The 17,309-nt window shown below is 35.7% G+C and overlaps 1 protein-coding gene across 1 annotated transcript; it reads left to right on the top strand.

Moving 5' to 3' along the window:
• The first annotated feature begins 3,546 nt into the window (after nt 1-3,546).
• On the top strand, nt 3,547-4,430 carry LOC148031176 (uncharacterized). Its single transcript, XM_087684712.1, has 2 exons — nt 3,547-3,702; nt 3,780-4,430. The coding sequence occupies exon 2, from the start codon at nt 3,826-3,828 to the stop codon at nt 4,216-4,218; it is 393 nt and encodes a 130-aa protein (XP_087540838.1). The 5' UTR covers nt 3,547-3,702; nt 3,780-3,825; the 3' UTR covers nt 4,219-4,430.
• Nucleotides 4,431-17,309: the final 12,879 nt, after the last annotated feature.

Raw genomic sequence — 17,309 nt, 5'->3', positions numbered from 1 at the left:
ATTTCAAAGCGGTGGTTTGGTCCATATGTGGTATGACATATAGAGGGCATATAGATGACAATGTTGCCTATTTACTCACTGAGTTGGATGGAACTGCATTACGGATCCTATAGTAGGTACATGGATCAAGCTCTTTAAGAGATGTGAATCTAATATATATGAGGTGGAGGATCTAGAGATGGCCACTTGTAATAGTATTGACAATGGGGTGGAAACAAAGGGTGGAGATGAAGACCCTAAACCTCTAGATGATAGAAGATTGGCACATCTGGAGGATGAACAAGTTCGGAGGGGGTGGATGTTGTGACGCTATGTATTCACTCTTGAATAATATTAGGAGAAGGATGTTTGTCAAAAGAAAAAATCATTGTCACTTCTATATGTTTTGATTTACTTAATACAATAATTTGTACTTGTTTATACTATAGAGCAAGTAGGGTTGGTCGTCCTTCTGACTTGACTTACTAATTTACTTATGAGAGAGCTCACTTAATCAAGCAAGATAGAGATTGGGAAGTCATCTTGGTGCATGACCTAGAATAATGACTTGCAAAGTCACTTAAGTGACTAAGTGAAGGGTGTGAAGGGGAATGAAGTATGTGGTGTAGGAGATGGCAACCAACACGTTTTTCGGCACCATCTAGACTAACTAGACTACTGCTATTTATGCCCTATTTGCTAAAGTGGTGAGGCATGCAACTAGAGAAAGAAAGAGGGAAATGTGTGCTCTCCAACATCCTAGGAATAGTAGAGTTATTGTGGTTCATGCATTGAGGAGAGAAGAGAGGAGTTTACAGGTTGTTTTTGAACTATTCACTATAGGGAAAAATAGGGCAGTGATCTGTTCATGGACAATGGAGGCTCAAATAGGGATTTCCAAGTGCTCAAATGCTTGTTCTTGCTCTCTATCATTGATAGACATTGTGTAGACATAAAAAATCAAGTCCTTCTTAGATTTATGGGTTACATCAAGGAGTGTTTTTTTCTTGTTGTAATAAAACTGCCATATAGGTTGAAGTGGATTTTGAAGCCTTGTAATGGATAAATAGTGATCCTTATGGAATTCTATGCTTAGCATCACTTCCTAGCATTAATACCCATCATCTACTATAGAATTTGGCTATATGTATGGATTTATGAGGTTCATATCTTTGACTTTGATGTATGTCAAAGGTTGTTTAAGCTATAGTTTCAGATTGTGAGTTGGGCAATCATCCCAAGTGTGTTTGCATACCAATGATCTAGGCACCTTATATGGATGTATTAAAATACAATACTAAACCATATATGGAATATAATCATTAGATTATGCCTCTATCATTATCTTACACTTCATCTCAACACTTAATACTCTTTATTTCTTAATGTTCCCTATCTCTCTCTCTCTGTAAACCCTTCTTTCTCATACCCTTGGAGTAGACCTTCTACCTTACACACTCTAAAAATGTAATCAATTTTCGAATTTATCAATTTTTCAAATATATATATGTGTGTGTATCGACTATTATCAAATAAATATATTTTATTTTCATCATATCAAACTTTTGGATTTACAAATTCAAACTTCGAAATATACTACCCTTCACTGCTACCAAAAGGTTGATTGAAGAGTTCACAATCATCTTTGGCCCCGACCCTGGCCCCGACCCATCCCCCCTTCAAAGTTGGATAAAGTATGCCTATGGGATATACACAACATTGGGAAAGAAGGTTTGATTGATTCACACATAGACTAGGATGCACGGGTGGGCAGTTGATGCATGGCATGTGGGAGGGATGCGTGTGGGAGGTTGGTTGAGGTTGACGCATGTCCCCTCACCTCGGTCCTTACTTAATAATAGTAAAGGATGTTTCCATTTGTATGGCCCCATAAATGTGTATCTTGTCTCTCCCTTTCACCACTTTTATTTTATTTTCTTTATTTTTCTTCTTCGTATCTCTCATCTCTCTTCACCTCATATATGTGCATATATATGCATGTGTATATAGTGTATGCATTAAATGTTTGTGTACATGTAAATCTTTGTGTGTGGATGTGTGTGCTTGCATATGTGCGTGTATGCATGTTTTATAAATGTGTATCCATTCTCTCTCGCTCTCTCTATTTTTTCCTTCACCCATATATGTTTACATGTATATGAGCATGAATATATATATGTATGCATGTGTACATATGTTTGTGCATGTATTATTTCATGTATTCTTATAGTCCATGTGCATTTTTGTGATTTTAGAGTATGGATATATTGTGTAAATATGCTCAACCATTAAATTTATTATCTCATTCGACCATATGTTTAATAAGAAAAGTAATTCAACTCTTTTTTATAATATATGATGTTTTTAGAATATGTAACACATTGCATGCACATGTCCAACCATTAAAATATCATATCATTTCATATGTCTAATTAAAAGTGAAATTCATCTCTCTTTTCTCTCTAAGATAAGGAGAGAGAGAGAAAGAGAGAGAGAGAGCCACATAGAATTCTTTAAAGACTGGCCTTTCCTTTTTCCATGATCATATCCTATCTTTAATTAAAAAAGAGAAAGTGCATTTAATTGAGAGAGAGAGAGAGAGAGAGAGAGAGAGAGAGAGAGAGAGGGGGGGGGAGGGAGGGAGTGTGTGTGTATGTGTGTACGTGTGTTCAACAGTACCCTTTAAGAAAGAGGCCTCTTTACTTCTTGATTATTAGATCACTTCTGATCCTTGTGCCACATAAGCTTAGGAACCTTGTGGTTTGTTTGGGATCCCCAAAGCAAAGCTCTAATATATACAGATTAGATTTGATGTGTATTCCACTTGTGCCATGTACACTAGATAATAAGTTTCGTAGATCTTTTGATTATAATATTGTATAGGTAGATTTGATTATAATATAATTTAGCCATTATTGGTGGGTGCCAAGCTTCTCCTTCTAGGCCAAAAATTTTAAGGTTTTGATACCCCTTTGAATATGGTTTTACCCTTCTCGAAAAGGGCTACAAATATATTACATGTCAAATGAAATTGTATAAGTTTAGGAAAATAGTTATATGCCCTTTGAAACTCTTCAAAAAAGGAAATGGGAGCTCGGCTTAGATCTTCCAAATGAAATGTTAGGCAACGCTTCAAATTTGAGGCATGTAAATTGAAAAATTCCCCCCACAACATGAAGTCATCTGGTGGTACCAAAATCAAGTTAGAAAATGGCAAAAAACTATCTTGATTGTGTGGAGTGCTCACAAAAAACTTTTTTCCCATCCAATGGAAAAAAGGACTAGGCTTGACCCTAGTCGGTTTTGGGAGGGAAATAGTTGGTTTTATAACTAAAATGCTTTAAAAATACCAGGTTTTCGTCAAGACGAACTTCAATTTCAACCGGTTTTCTGAGAAACTTGCCCGGAAAAAATACACTAAAGGACAGTTTTATGTGAGGCTTGAGCATTGCGTGTGTCACTAGCTAATTTCATGTACGGGCAACGAAGAATGTTTTCAATGAACAGTGCCTCTTACCATCCTTACGGAAATGGTCCGTGGGCAGTGGGCACCTACTAAGGGAATCTTGGTACGAAAGGGATAGCAAATGTTGTGTCTTTTGATCTAGTAGGTGGAAGCGTGATGAACAAGCCACTGAATGTCACTATTTAGGTCGCAGACTATGGACTAGTTTTCGCAGACAGCAGACGAAGGACAGGCAAAGCACGGGAAGACAGGGAGAGGTAGGAAAGTCGATAAGAGGCGTCTCTCTCGCTCTCTCCCTCCTCTTGACAAGCGGCTTCTGTGGTGTGTTTCGCAGATCATATCGATATTGCAGGAGAGATTAGACATTAAGCAACTGCGACATGGGAGGCGGGTCGGATCGCCGCAGCTACTCTTACAAGGGCTCCGGGACCAACTCCCAGGGCAACCACTACTGCTCGCGGGACTATGGCCCCTCCGCCCCAAACCCTAACTCCTACCACTACTCCAACAGCGATGGCTCCTACTACTACTCCAACCCTGATGGCTCCACCTACTACAACAGCGGCAACGGATCTGCTACCTACACCCCCCCCTCGGCCTCCGTCTGGGAAGAGGAGGAAACGGAAGAAGAGACGGAAGAGGAGGAGGAGGAGGAGGAGGAGGAGGAGGAAGAAGAAGATGATGATGATGATGATGATGACGACGAGGACGATGGGGATGAATCTGGTTCTGATGACTGCCATTACGATTCCGATGACGACGATGAAGAGTAAGAGAGAGGAAAGTCTGAAATAAGCATATCACTTGTTCTCTCAGCTAGTAATCCTTCCTGTCTAGGAGGACTCTCTCTCTCTCTCTCTCTCTCTCTCTCTCTCTCTCTCTCTCTCTCAGTACAGCTGCTTCCACAGCATCTTCTGATGCACAGCTTCTGCTCCTCTCCCAGTTAATATCTCTCTCTCTCTCTCTCTCTCTCTCTCTCTCTCAGCTCCTACTTCTGTCCATCAAGCATACGCTCTGATCGCTTATGGGCTACAGTAATGAGTGGATGTAGTCTTGGCACAATAATTATCATCTGTGCATGTTGATAATTACCTGGCCTCTGCTCCGTTATCCTATCCATTGAGCCAAATCCTTGTACTATGGTTTGTTTAGATCAGCGTTGAGAATTTGTGGAAGCTCGTCTTTGCAATTCGATTACTGCATGTTAAGTTAATCAGTACGATAAGGACGGAGGTGTGCCCACTGTCGAGTATGATCAGGCATGGTGGTTTATGGGCAAAACAAGCAAGGCTTTTGAAGATGTTTATACCAAAATCCTTGAAAAACGAAGCTTTTCTTACCTCTTTACTTTAGTTCGACTATCCAATTTTAAAGGTGGAATTACTACTAAACCTAAGTTTCTTTCAACCATTGCTGATCGCCAAGGCATACAAGTATGGATCCTATCCTAATGTTCTGCATGCTCGGTTTACACAGGGTCCAAACCCTGTCAACCATATTGCCATGATGTGCGGGTAGAACTAAGCTCTTCCCTGCACAAATTAAACATTTTATTGTACAAATATTTTTTATTAAAAAAAGGAAAGGTATTACTCATGTAATTTGTACATCTAACCAAAGTTTTAGGCATACAAAACGAATATTATGATGTTCCTCTATCATATTAATATCTTTTCCAAGTTAAAGGTGTACGTATGATAAAGGGATATTTGTTTATAGCTATGTAATGTCAAATGTGAATAAGGCTTTTGTTAGATTTGAATACATGGGTATATTGTGTGTTACAACGATCATAACATATTACATAACTATAAAACTCATGCACGGTTATATGTAAGATGATCATGAGAAATGTGTATCAATAAACAACCTTCTAATATGCAACCAATATGACATAATTAAAATTTGCATCAGCTTATTTATGTAAAGTGAGTATGAGAATAAAATGACTACAAAAATGAGCGATTCAAATAATACATATGCAAAAAACTAATACGATTTGTACTTCAATGGCTTCTTCAAAAACATAACGAGGTTTTGTTATCACTCTAACAAGGCTTCTAAGTTCTCCACAAAAGTAGTTTAAGATGGATCATTCTTATCTTAGCATTCTTGTCCTGGCAATTGATCTTGTACTCTCTCAATGAAAGTAAATCACTTACATACCACCACATCACCTGCCAAGATGAGCAACTTCAAGGAAAAATTAAGTTTAATATTAAATAACATTTGGTTAAATCAACTAAGAAAATTTCCACATCTTGAACTTTTTTACACTAATAGTAGTTTGTGGAACTCATTCATGAATATGAATGTGTAAAGTGCCATCCCACTACATCACAAGAAAACCTACTTGATATGTATCTTGCTTCCAATGTGTGTGATGATTATTGTCCTCTAGTGATAGTTCTTATCTAATGCAACATAAAAGGTAACTTCTCTTTGGGAGGGAAACATCAAGGGTTTTGTCATGCACTTGAAAAACTAGTTAATGGGGGATTCCATTTTTCAAGCATGGGATCAGATTCAACTGATAGAGGTATTATCTCTTAAGTGAGAATTTAATATCAAATGAAGAGTATCATTTCAAACAAGGTGATAACAATCACAAGGGCCTTGAAAGTTATAGAGAGGTGGAATAAAATAATTTGAGTTAGTCAATAGCACGTTGTCGTGATGTTATGAGGACACAATATGAAAAAGTATGGAATGCATCATCATCCGACTTCTCTATTGATCTAGAGAGTCAATGTGATCTGAGCCATTAGTATTAGTGTGAGTTACATGGATTATCCAAAAATACTAGATTTTTGGATAATTTTAGTCTATTTTTTATATTATTTATTGTAAAAATATGAAAAAGTTAGAAAAAGCTTCTAGATTAGGATGGCATGCAAAAAGCTAGTTGCTTTTTTAGCCAGTTAGGAGGATTTTCATAAAAAAGATAGATGGACGAAATCGCCCGCATCGTGATCGCTGTAAACAGGCTGAAAACTGTAGATTGAACTGAAAGAAGAAGAAGGAGTGATCTGGGAGATCCGTGTGCAGGTGTCCTGCGGTTTTACCCCCCTTTCGGAGCCAACGGAGCCATCAGATTTGGGTTCCGGGCAGCCTAGAAAGAGCTGATTTTTCTGATCCACGTTTTTGGTCTACGAATGAGCTCTAGGAGAACTAATGCCTGGAGATTGCTTCTGAGTAGTGCAAAGATTCCAGGTTCTTTCAATACATATTGATTCAATTCATTGTGATTTGTTTTTGTTGTGTTTACCACTTGGGTATTCTCCATCTTCTCTTCCATCTCCTATCTCTACTTCCTTCTACTTCTGATCCTCGGTGGATTCGACCTTTCGACAAAAACCCCTTCGACAACGTGTTATATATCATTATCATCGGTAATTCATAGGTAATATGCAATGGTTCTCAATAAAATCTTGAACATAATAGTTTTGCATTGGACTTAAGGATCCGTTGAAGAAGAAGGACAACAAGTCTAGTTGTTACATTGGGATAGACCATTTGGTACATCAAATATACAATGTAAGGTAACTAGCATTTGAGGCCCCATCCCTTGATGTATGTATGTGAAAACAAAAATCTTTGGGGGGGGGAGAGAGAGAGAGAGAGAGAGAAAGAGAGAGAGAGAGAGAGAGAGAGAGAGAGAGAGAGAGAGAGAGAGAGAGAGAGAGAGAGAGAGACACACACACACACACATACACACACAGAGGTCTTAAAAAATCAATGTTTCTCAATGGCAATGTGGTTAGGTAGTTGGAAAGCAAAATTGAATGCAGCCATGCTTCTTGAGAATTATCATCATGGCCTTAATGCTATCAGCATCTCTACTAAATACATAGATGATGACATTTAATTATTGTTTTGTACGACAATGACATCTTACACCTCTCCACTAGCATTATCACCTTCAACAAGGCAAACTTGAATTGACAACCACTTTTTCCATAATGGATGTGAGGACCTTTGATATATACTAGGATGTCAAGTTAACAAATACCAAAATTAAACAACAATCTCAACATGCCTTGCAAACAATATGTCAAAGCTCGCGATCTGTCATGGCAAAGTGATACATATATCCCTAGAACTATGAGGCCAATACTGAAGTAGTAAAATGATAGAACTTGATTCAAAATGTCAAAGAATGTACAGAAGTTCATATTATGTGATGCTTAGTCTTATGCATTTGACACTTGGCCTAGCCTTTACATCATGAGTCCTTTCTTAACATTTACAAAACATTTAACAAACTCACATTTAGATATGCATTTTTAGAATATAGTACTATACTAATAAAACAACATAGTATATAGGCTAATGAATGATTCCTCACATTGCAACATACTAACCCTTCTCTACTAAAATTTTAGTATGGTAAGTAAAGCTATATTATGAAAGTGAAGTATCCATCAGCTAAAAAGATTAAACCAAAGCCTTGAGCTTTCTCCCACCCATTACACCAAAAAGTAAGCATAGACATGCTCTATAGACATGAATCTATGGACATTTCTATAAACATGTCAATTAGCACATTTATACCCATATCTAGACAAAAAACAATTTAACACATATTTAGACATGGTTCTAGACATGAATGTGACTGCCAATATACATGTGTTTCATCGAGTCTTTCATACTCTATGATTATAGATTAGATTATAATTTCTATCTACCCTATCTTGACAAATATTAAGGGAGTCTTGAGGTCTTGAAAGTGCCTTTTGGGATGGAAAAAGAAAGAGTGTTGAAGACCTATGGGAGTAAAGTCTCCATAACAGAAGTTCTATTTTTGAAAAATCAAAAAATCATTTTACAAAAAGATATAAACACAATACTATTATGAATTTTCATTATGAATATCTACTTTTGGTCTCTTGTAATTGTGATTATGATATTCTTTACATTAATGATATATCTGGGGTTGCATAATAATTATAATTAAATTTGCATTTAAATCATAAAAAAGTTATGCTCATTTTTTCCCTCTCCTTTGTCTTCTTCCTCTCATCTCTTTGCCTTTAAAGAATTAAGTGAATAACATTTCTTGTCAATGCAACCTATTGCAATCAAGCTCCAAATTGATAACTAAAAATAGTCATATATATTTTGAAAAAATGGGATAGAATAGCAAACTATGTACTTTTCATGGTACATAATCAACTAAAGCTTCATAGTTTTAAAATCAATTGGATTGAGCTAGCACCCAAGTCCACCTACATCAAGCTCGTTTGTCCTTATGAAATGGGATATTGAAAGAACCTCGACTTTTTTTGTATTTGTAGAGAGAACTCATGTATAATTCACCAAAAAAAGAAGCAATATAGTGAGTATATAAAAAAAAAAGAAGTAAGATAGTGAGTATATATATTTGTAGAGGGAACTCATGTATAAGCCATCTAAAAAAGAAGTAAGAAATGAGTATATACAAATTTAAAACATCAATACCATTAAAAATGCCATTCTAAAGAAATGAAATTTGAGTATGTTATATCTTAAACTAATAAGAAGAATATAATCATTTATTTCTCTTCTTTTTTCTTTAAGGAACTGAATACAGCAGAGTTAAAAACAATAATATCATTCATTTTGCTTTGTCACTAGGAAAAAAGCAATGTACATGGAATTCCTATGGATCAACACTTTCAAGTAGGTCGTCAGAGAGCTCAATTTGTAATGGACCTAGCCACTCTACTTTCTTTTCTTCTACTTTATTCTCTCTTGTGCTCCCTCCATTTCTCTACTTGTTATTTTGTTTGATTGGCTTTGTGGATTGCTTGATATTTTGAAGCAGTTGTCTTGGATCAAACTTATGTTTCCTTGTAGTTTCTTTGTTCTTGCCATATTGATAATAATATATAGCTATACAACCATGAAATTTTCCATTTATAAACTTGAAATAAGAAAAAACAACCCTTTAAAAATTTAAAATAAACCATCTCAAGTCTACTATAAATCATCTTATGAAACTTAATATATGCACCATGAAAGCATAAATCACATTTTATAAGACAATAACACTACACATAAAATAATATTCATAGCCTCACAATGTCTCATGAAACAACAAAATGGCGAGGGTGTGTAGAAAAAACAAGGTGTAATCACATTTCATAAGACACATTTTTGCTCTAAATGCAAAATGTATATGTGTGCATTCATATAATGCAAAGGTTTATGCATAGAAATAATGCAAAGTATTATTAGTAGAGAATATTCCATTGAGGTTGAGGATAAAAGGATAGGGAATCAACAACATAACTTTCTTTGGTTGAGGGTCGACTTGTCAGATGGATATGAAGCTTTCTTGGCAACTCTCAAGCTTTTTTTGTCTTTTGTATAAGTTGTAATTGACAAAAAGTTTGAATAGATCTTGGAGGAGGAGAGTCAAATCTTGGAAGTATCTCTAGTGTCTTCATTATTTTCAATCATCAAGACCTAACTCCATCAAAATTTGTCTCAAAATGAAGGCCTTTAGATTGAGGTATAAAGTTTTGAAAATCTTTCCAAATAATCTTTTTTTAATTAATGTTTGTTTGTGAAAAATAAACATCCATTCTTAAGATAGATCATATAGAAAACATTGTATCCCAACTTATAAGATAGATTCTTACGTAGTTTTATAAGTCATTACAAGTGACTTACTTTGTCATACTTATCTAAATCTCTTAGATATCTCTATCAATTATAAACTAAATAAAATTTCATTGATTTCTTTTATCATATTTCATTTAGAATTTTGTTTCATAATATTTCATCGTAGATAATTTGGTTTTCAAAATTTTTTTTGCCTTGTCTCATGAAATACACTTTAAGTGTAAAGGGGCTAAAAGATGTTGTGAAATTGTCGCATTTTATGAGACATGTTCATAAATTCTCATTAGGATTTTTTTGGAGGATAAAAAAAAATAGGCACAATTTAGGACAACAATGACTAAGAGAAGACTCTCTTTAGAAGGCATGGAGTAGGAGTTTGTTAAGGAGATAATTGAGGATAGGCTATTTGATTTTCTTTACCAAACAAGAAACTCTTCAAGGTTCAACTCCATCAGGGCTAAATATAATATTCCTTTTAGTTTGAAAGAGTTAATATATTATCTTATTAAGAAGGTTTGGGTCCACATCAAATATTATTCTAGCCATGTAGACACTCTTGCAGTTCATGATCATATGCATTAAAATGGTGTAATTAAATCAATTAATGCTCCTAGGATGACTCTTATTACTAGGTGGAACTTATTGATGAGGAGTCCAAAAAGAATGAGGTGAATTGCTCTTATCACAAGGATCAATGGAAATGTCTCCTTAATTGACAAGGACATCTAATTTCTTGTTTTTCTTTAATACATGAAAGATTCATATGCAAATACAATGCAAGAGAAAAAGGGAGAAGATGTTGCAAGTCTAGGTAAAGAAATTAAAGAGATGGTAGAGATATTCTAGGAGGATTGAAAACCAATTTCTACAAGGTGATCCTCTTATGTTCAAGAGTGAAAACATCATAAAAGTGGAGAAAAAGGAGATAGATTTGAATGTAGAGATTGAAAAAGACCCTCATATTTGTCAACATTTCCAAGCTACCTATTAATAAGACAAGATATGTTTTGATCAATGATATTCAACATCTTTTCAATCTAAGAGAATATTATTTCTTAACTCTCCTTACAAGGTGGGGCCAAAATGATAAGGACTTCATTAGATATGAACCATACTCATTGGTAAGCTGTTGATGTGGAGGGGAACATTTTTCAAGATAGCTCCATAGATTTGAATTCATGTGTTGAGCATATTGTGGACTATTATGAAAATAAGGGTTACCCAATGGTCAGGAGTTTTCACAAGTTTAAAAAATACTTGGTATTGAAGATATGGGGCATGAAGACAATGCTAAAGTCCCCTTCATAGAAGAAGCAAAATAATTAAATAAATATTTATTATAATATCCTTATTGAAAAAGATCAATATCTTGAGGTGTGTAATATATTTTAAAAAAATTATTTGAAAAATACTAATGTTTAATTAAGCTAAATGTATAAGTGACTTTAAGAATTTCACTTGTTCAAAAAGTAAACTTTTTTCTTGGTATGCAGATTGAAATTGAAGACCCTATGAGTACTATCTTTAGAGTTGAATTTAAAGCACAAAAGTGGCATGAGAGCCATGAGGCGTTTTTGGAAAAAAATGGAACAATCACAGATCAAGTAGCTAGAGTTTTTCTAGATGCATTTCAATGCCAGAATCCAATGTGTGTCCCTTCATTGATCGGAGTTCATTTGACCCTTGATTTAGTGGCTACAAGGTTTGGTATTTTGAAGAAGCTACTTAATCTAGAAGTCAAGAAGCAAGTGACAGAGGCCAGGATAATAGATTTCAATGCCAAGAAGAGGCCCGTCGAGTCGGATCACAATCTGAGGACGTTTGCCCCTCCGTCTGGCCCAAAACCACTTGTGGGAGACTGTGAACATGAAAAACTAAATCAGTTATTTTAAATGTTAAAGGCTAATTATGTTTAAAAGAAGCCAAACATCACAAAATCATGTCACGAGGAGGTGCAAATTTTATTTGTGCTCCATTTTTTTCCCCATTTTTGGAGTTTTGCAACTAATCAAATCAGGCATTTTCCTCTTGGCCATGGATTCCTCGATTTCTTTGCTCCCAATCACTTTAGACTACATGAGATTTGACACAATGAATAAAAATATAATATTTTAGTCTTTCTCACATCTCATCCTCTCTCGCCATGAATGTGGTTCATATGGGTTGAGAGAATGAGGGGAAATGGGTGTCAGCTCTTGACGAGATGTGAGGGATGGATCAAGGAAGTGCAAAGGAGGTGCCAGTCTTTGTAAAAGAGCATCAATAGCTTCTTCTTTTTTAAATATGATATGTGCATATGTGATTATAGCATAAGCGTCTTTTATTAATTTTTTATGATGAATCTTTTATTCTCATGATGAAAAATGGTTGAACATGCTTGAATATGTATGAAAGTATAGAATAATCAATAATTTCTAGCAATTCATGTAATGGAAATCACACTTGCAAAATTTGCAATGCAGGATCTAGTAGAAAAATGATAATTTTGTGGATTTTTATGGTTCGAATGGTATTTGTACGTAGATGATATTGAATATAACATTGAGCTAAATCACAATCCATATAAGATTCATAAATTTAAAAATAAAAAACCAATAATTAATATTAAAATAAATGATAAAAATAAAAATATTTTTAAATAAAAAATAAGTTTAAGAGTGAGACAATTTACTAAAAATTAGGAAAAGGTTTGTGAGTCCCGGGGGGTTCACTATAGATGTTGTATGGTATCACGTGAGTGTAAGGGAGGGGGGGGGTTTGGAAGGGAGCACTTAAGCGTATACATTAGAGGTAGACCCCTCTTAATTTCCTATATTGAACTTAAATTTAAGGAGGGGATAGAGGGAAAAAAGAAGGGGGGGTATGCATTTGATCACCTCTCTCCATAGATAGGTTTCTCCATGGCATACAAGAGACCTTGACAAGTAAGGTTAAAACCCTAAACCCTCACATAGTATTGAGTTAATCATAGTGTGGGAGGGGGGGAGTTGGCACTCTCCCATGGTTTTGGTAGAGAGATTCAACTCCCCTTCTTCCAAAGAGAGCTTCGTGTCTGCTTGGTGTAGTCACTTTAAGTATAAAGGGGTTCGATTCCCCTACTCTCTCTCCTCATGTGGTAAGGGGGCATGGGCACTCAAAAACACTATGACACATGCTTCGATGGTATCCAAGTGCCACTACATAAATCACTTTGTGATATGATCATTTTGAAACTTTTAATTGCTTAGGATAATTTCAACTTTTAAAAAGAAAGTTACTATATGTTCTATGAAGACTTACATTTAAGAAAGGGGATACATAAAAAGTCATACATGTATATGTCTTATAAGCTTAAATAGGGGGATACATTCATCTTACAAGCTTCATAAATAGGGATTTTTTTAGAAGTCCTTGCATGCAGGTGGCATGTCTTCTTTACTATGAGTGAACCCCTTGTGTTGTGAGTATATAATGGTTGTAGAGTATAATTTTGCCTCAATCTACACCCATTTTCATATTAGAGTGATCGTTTAGAGGATATTTTTATGGAAAAAATATCGTGAAACATAAGAAATATCCTATATAATAAATGAACACATAAAGAAGCAGAAATGTTAAGAATTTTACATAAAAATATAAGTACTTATACATTGAAATAAAGGATATAGGATTCACTTAATATTTTTAAGCACGGATTAGCCTAGTATTGTTTCTAAGTAATGAAGCAATACATTAGAAAGGAAATCATTGAAAGAATATTTTTCACACGACAAATTGGTTGTTTTGTGGTTAATTTGTTTCAGTATAATATGGCATTACACCTTACATTTGCATTCTCATACATGGTATAAAGAAAGAGAAGGTCTCATGGATGCATTGCAGTTGGTTGTTAAAACTATTGACCAATGATGAGTGTGAGGATCCCTGAGCTATAGGATAGTATGATTTTCTTTGAGGACTCTTATGTGAGGAAACAAAATTATCTCTTGGAGAACTTTATCAAAAGTGTAGATAATGTTATGACTGTGTCTTATGTTTAGATAGTGCATCTTGGGGCCTGATCCCTGAGGTGTAGGAGATTCAGAGGAACCACAATGATTAGGTGGGGATATATGTGTACAATGAGGTGTTAATCACTTGTATGTGTGGGATATTCCCTCTATTGAATTTGGGATGGGCAGAATCGTTGGACTACAAATTGATACACGTGATTTAGCTAGATTAGTATATTATTTCAAATGCTATTGATTAAAAGGCCATGAGGGTGATTTGGTGAGCATAGGAGGCCCGACTAAAGCCCTAGAGCCAATGTCATGTCCGTTTTTGGTCCCAATAGGTGGTCTATTTTCCAAGAACCACTGATAAGTGGTAGTTTTCAAAACTTGGTTAATAGGGACTAGTTGTTTAGTGTATACCAAATAGCATTGAAATAGATCCATTATTTCCTAATAGGCACCATCAAGCCAAGATTCAGTGACAAGAAAGAGATGAAAGGGCTAGATGGAGAGAAAAAATCATTAGGATGTATTCTCCTAAGCACAGCAGTCCAATACAACTAAGAGTGAGAGGTCTTATTAACCCAATTAATATCCTAATTCATTCGTCATGGGGAGGAGGAATCTCTAGCATTTTCCTTTTCCCAAAAAGTCAATCTATCTCAAGTGAAACTATAATATTTGGACCAGTAAAAACCCCTAGAGTAAACCCTATTGTCATGATGGCACAATCCATTGCAATACTTACAGGAACATTAAATTTTTTGGGTCTAGGTATCCCTCTACTCATTTTTAATTAATTAGCAAAGGAGGATGCAAATCGCCACATCAGTGAGTTCCAGAAATTAATGTTCAATTGTTGAATTCAAAATGAAAGACATCTCATGATGTTTTTCAACATGACTTTGAAAGAAAGAGCTGCAATATGGTATCATGGCTTGGAAGTCGGGACCATAACCATGATCAACTTACTCTTTATGTCCTTTTGCAGAGAGTTTGCCCTTGAGAGAGGTGGTTAGTATTGGTTATGTATTTTGAATGTGACACATCAAGAGCCCCATGAGAATGCTCGAATGTATGCCAAGAAATTGAAAGATTTGTTTTGCAAATTACAAACCTCTATTCCTATTCCACCTGTTGCCCAACTGCAGTACTTTTTACATGGATTAAGCTTCAATATTCATGTGCAACTGAGTAGTGTTACTCTTGCTCATGTATACACTATTATTACAAGAGCATAGGAGGTAGAGTTGCACTTACAAGCGGCATACACATGTAGGGAAAACCTAGACTTGAGTGTAGGTGCTAGAAATATTTTGGTATTGATCAATGGAAGTCAAGGTGCGACTAATACCTATGACTAATTGGAATGGAAGAGGAAGCATAATGCAGAATGTGCCCATGCTGCCAAATCCTCTTAATATTTCTATGCCAATGGCTAGCCAAATGGTTCCACTAAATAATGGAAGTCAAATGACAAAGTCCAACGTCATGCCAACTAATCAATGACTGATCCCTAACCAGGTGGTTAGGTCAGCTAAACGATAAGTAGATGATCATGTTTATGAGTCTAATGCATCAAATATTCTTGGCAAAGCCAAGGACATGATGAAGCATCATACCAATATGATAACGAAATAGTATAGACAAATAGACATAGATGTTAATTTCTTAAAGAAGCAGCAAAACTTGACAGGAAGTCGATGTCCTAAAGAGGGTGGCCCATTAAGATTTAGCTATAAGTGGTGTGGTGGTCAACACTTTCCAAGAAACTACCCTAATGTCAAATGCGACATATGTGAAAAGTGCCACAGACATGCCATGATCAAGCAAACCCACCATTGCCACATCATCATTAAACTTTCTAAAAGATATGCCATGTCATTGCTTGCATCATCGATAATGTCATCATGGAACATTCTAGAAGATCTTTAGCCACCCTCATAGAAGGAGGGGCTCGCTATAGAGCTCCTCAGTCTTGCTAATGCCTATCTTGGGAGCTCAAGGAGTTGAGACCTCCAAGTAAGTAGCTTCAAGTTCCAGTTCTAGTTCTTGTCTAGTCATGGTATCTAGTCTTATCTTGTCTTCCATTAGACACATGTTGTCTTATCACATTGTAACCTCATAGTATGAGATCTTTTCTAGTACTATCTTGTATCTTGTTCATCCTTGTAGAGGGAGATCTTATAATTTTGATAACTTGTATCCATACATACAATCCCGAGTTGTGGGATCCTTCATATCCTAATGGGTCCTATTGTTTATACATACGATCTCCAGTTGTGGGATTTTTCGTATCTTGTTGTACCTTGTGCCCCTACGTGGGATTATTTTGTAATCAATTTTTTTAAAACAAATCTTGCATCTACCCTAGTCTCTCAAGCACAATCTAGTACTCCCATAACAGTTTAGCAAGACTACTTTCTAGCCCTATTGCACCATGGATAGCCTCCCTTCAAAACCTACAACAACAAATTGAAGAGTTGAATGAAGGACAAACACAAAGTCAAATAGAATACCATATGCATCTAGGCCTTGTGCTTCAAGAGATGCAAGACCAAATCCGAAACTTGCAGAACAACAGAGAAAGTGATTAGGTGATTTCGCGTGTTTATCAACCCGCAACGAGAGAACCCAAGATCAACATGCCAGAGAAGTTCAATGGTAACCATTTGAAGTTTCAGGGGATTCCTACAACAAGCTATATATCTTCATGCAAGTGGCATCTAGATGATGCTTCTAAGGTGGGATTCATTGGGACTTTTCTTTGTGGCTAAGATTTATCATGTTTCGTCTTAATCTTGAAAAAGAATATGCCATTACTTCATAACTATGAGGCTTTTCTTTACAAGCTTACTTCCACATTTGGAGATATAGACACTACTCGAGTAGAAAAAACAAAACTTTGGAAGCTATGACTAGGTAGCCTCTCGGCCTCCATTAGAAAAAAAAATGAACTCACAAATGGGCCCTTAAAAATAGTATAGTTTAAGATGTGGGCCTTTTGGATTGTCCAATAGGAAGGCTAGATGTTGACATCCATGGAGGGTGAATCTTTTCTCTCCAAATATTGGGTTTTTTATTTAAAAAAGGGGTAGTGGGGGATTTAAAAAAAGGGAGAATGAATAGTACACAAAATTTGAGTTTCTCTAACCCTGTATTTCCTCCCCTTTTTTGGAGAATTTTTACTTCTGGTTTTTTCTCTATCATGAAATCACTTTGATCCAAAAGTTGAGCAATAGACCACTTTCCCTCTCTTCTCTATACTGGTGAGTTTTCAT

The sequence above is a fragment of the Lygodium microphyllum genome, chromosome 9 (genome assembly GCF_053477565.2).
Source record: "Lygodium microphyllum isolate KBCC chromosome 9, Lygodium_microphyllum_v1.1.10, whole genome shotgun sequence".
Taxonomy (NCBI): domain Eukaryota; kingdom Viridiplantae; phylum Streptophyta; class Polypodiopsida; order Schizaeales; family Lygodiaceae; genus Lygodium; species Lygodium microphyllum.
Note: the sequence above shows the minus strand (reverse complement) of the source record. Positions and strands in the feature narration are given on the sequence as shown.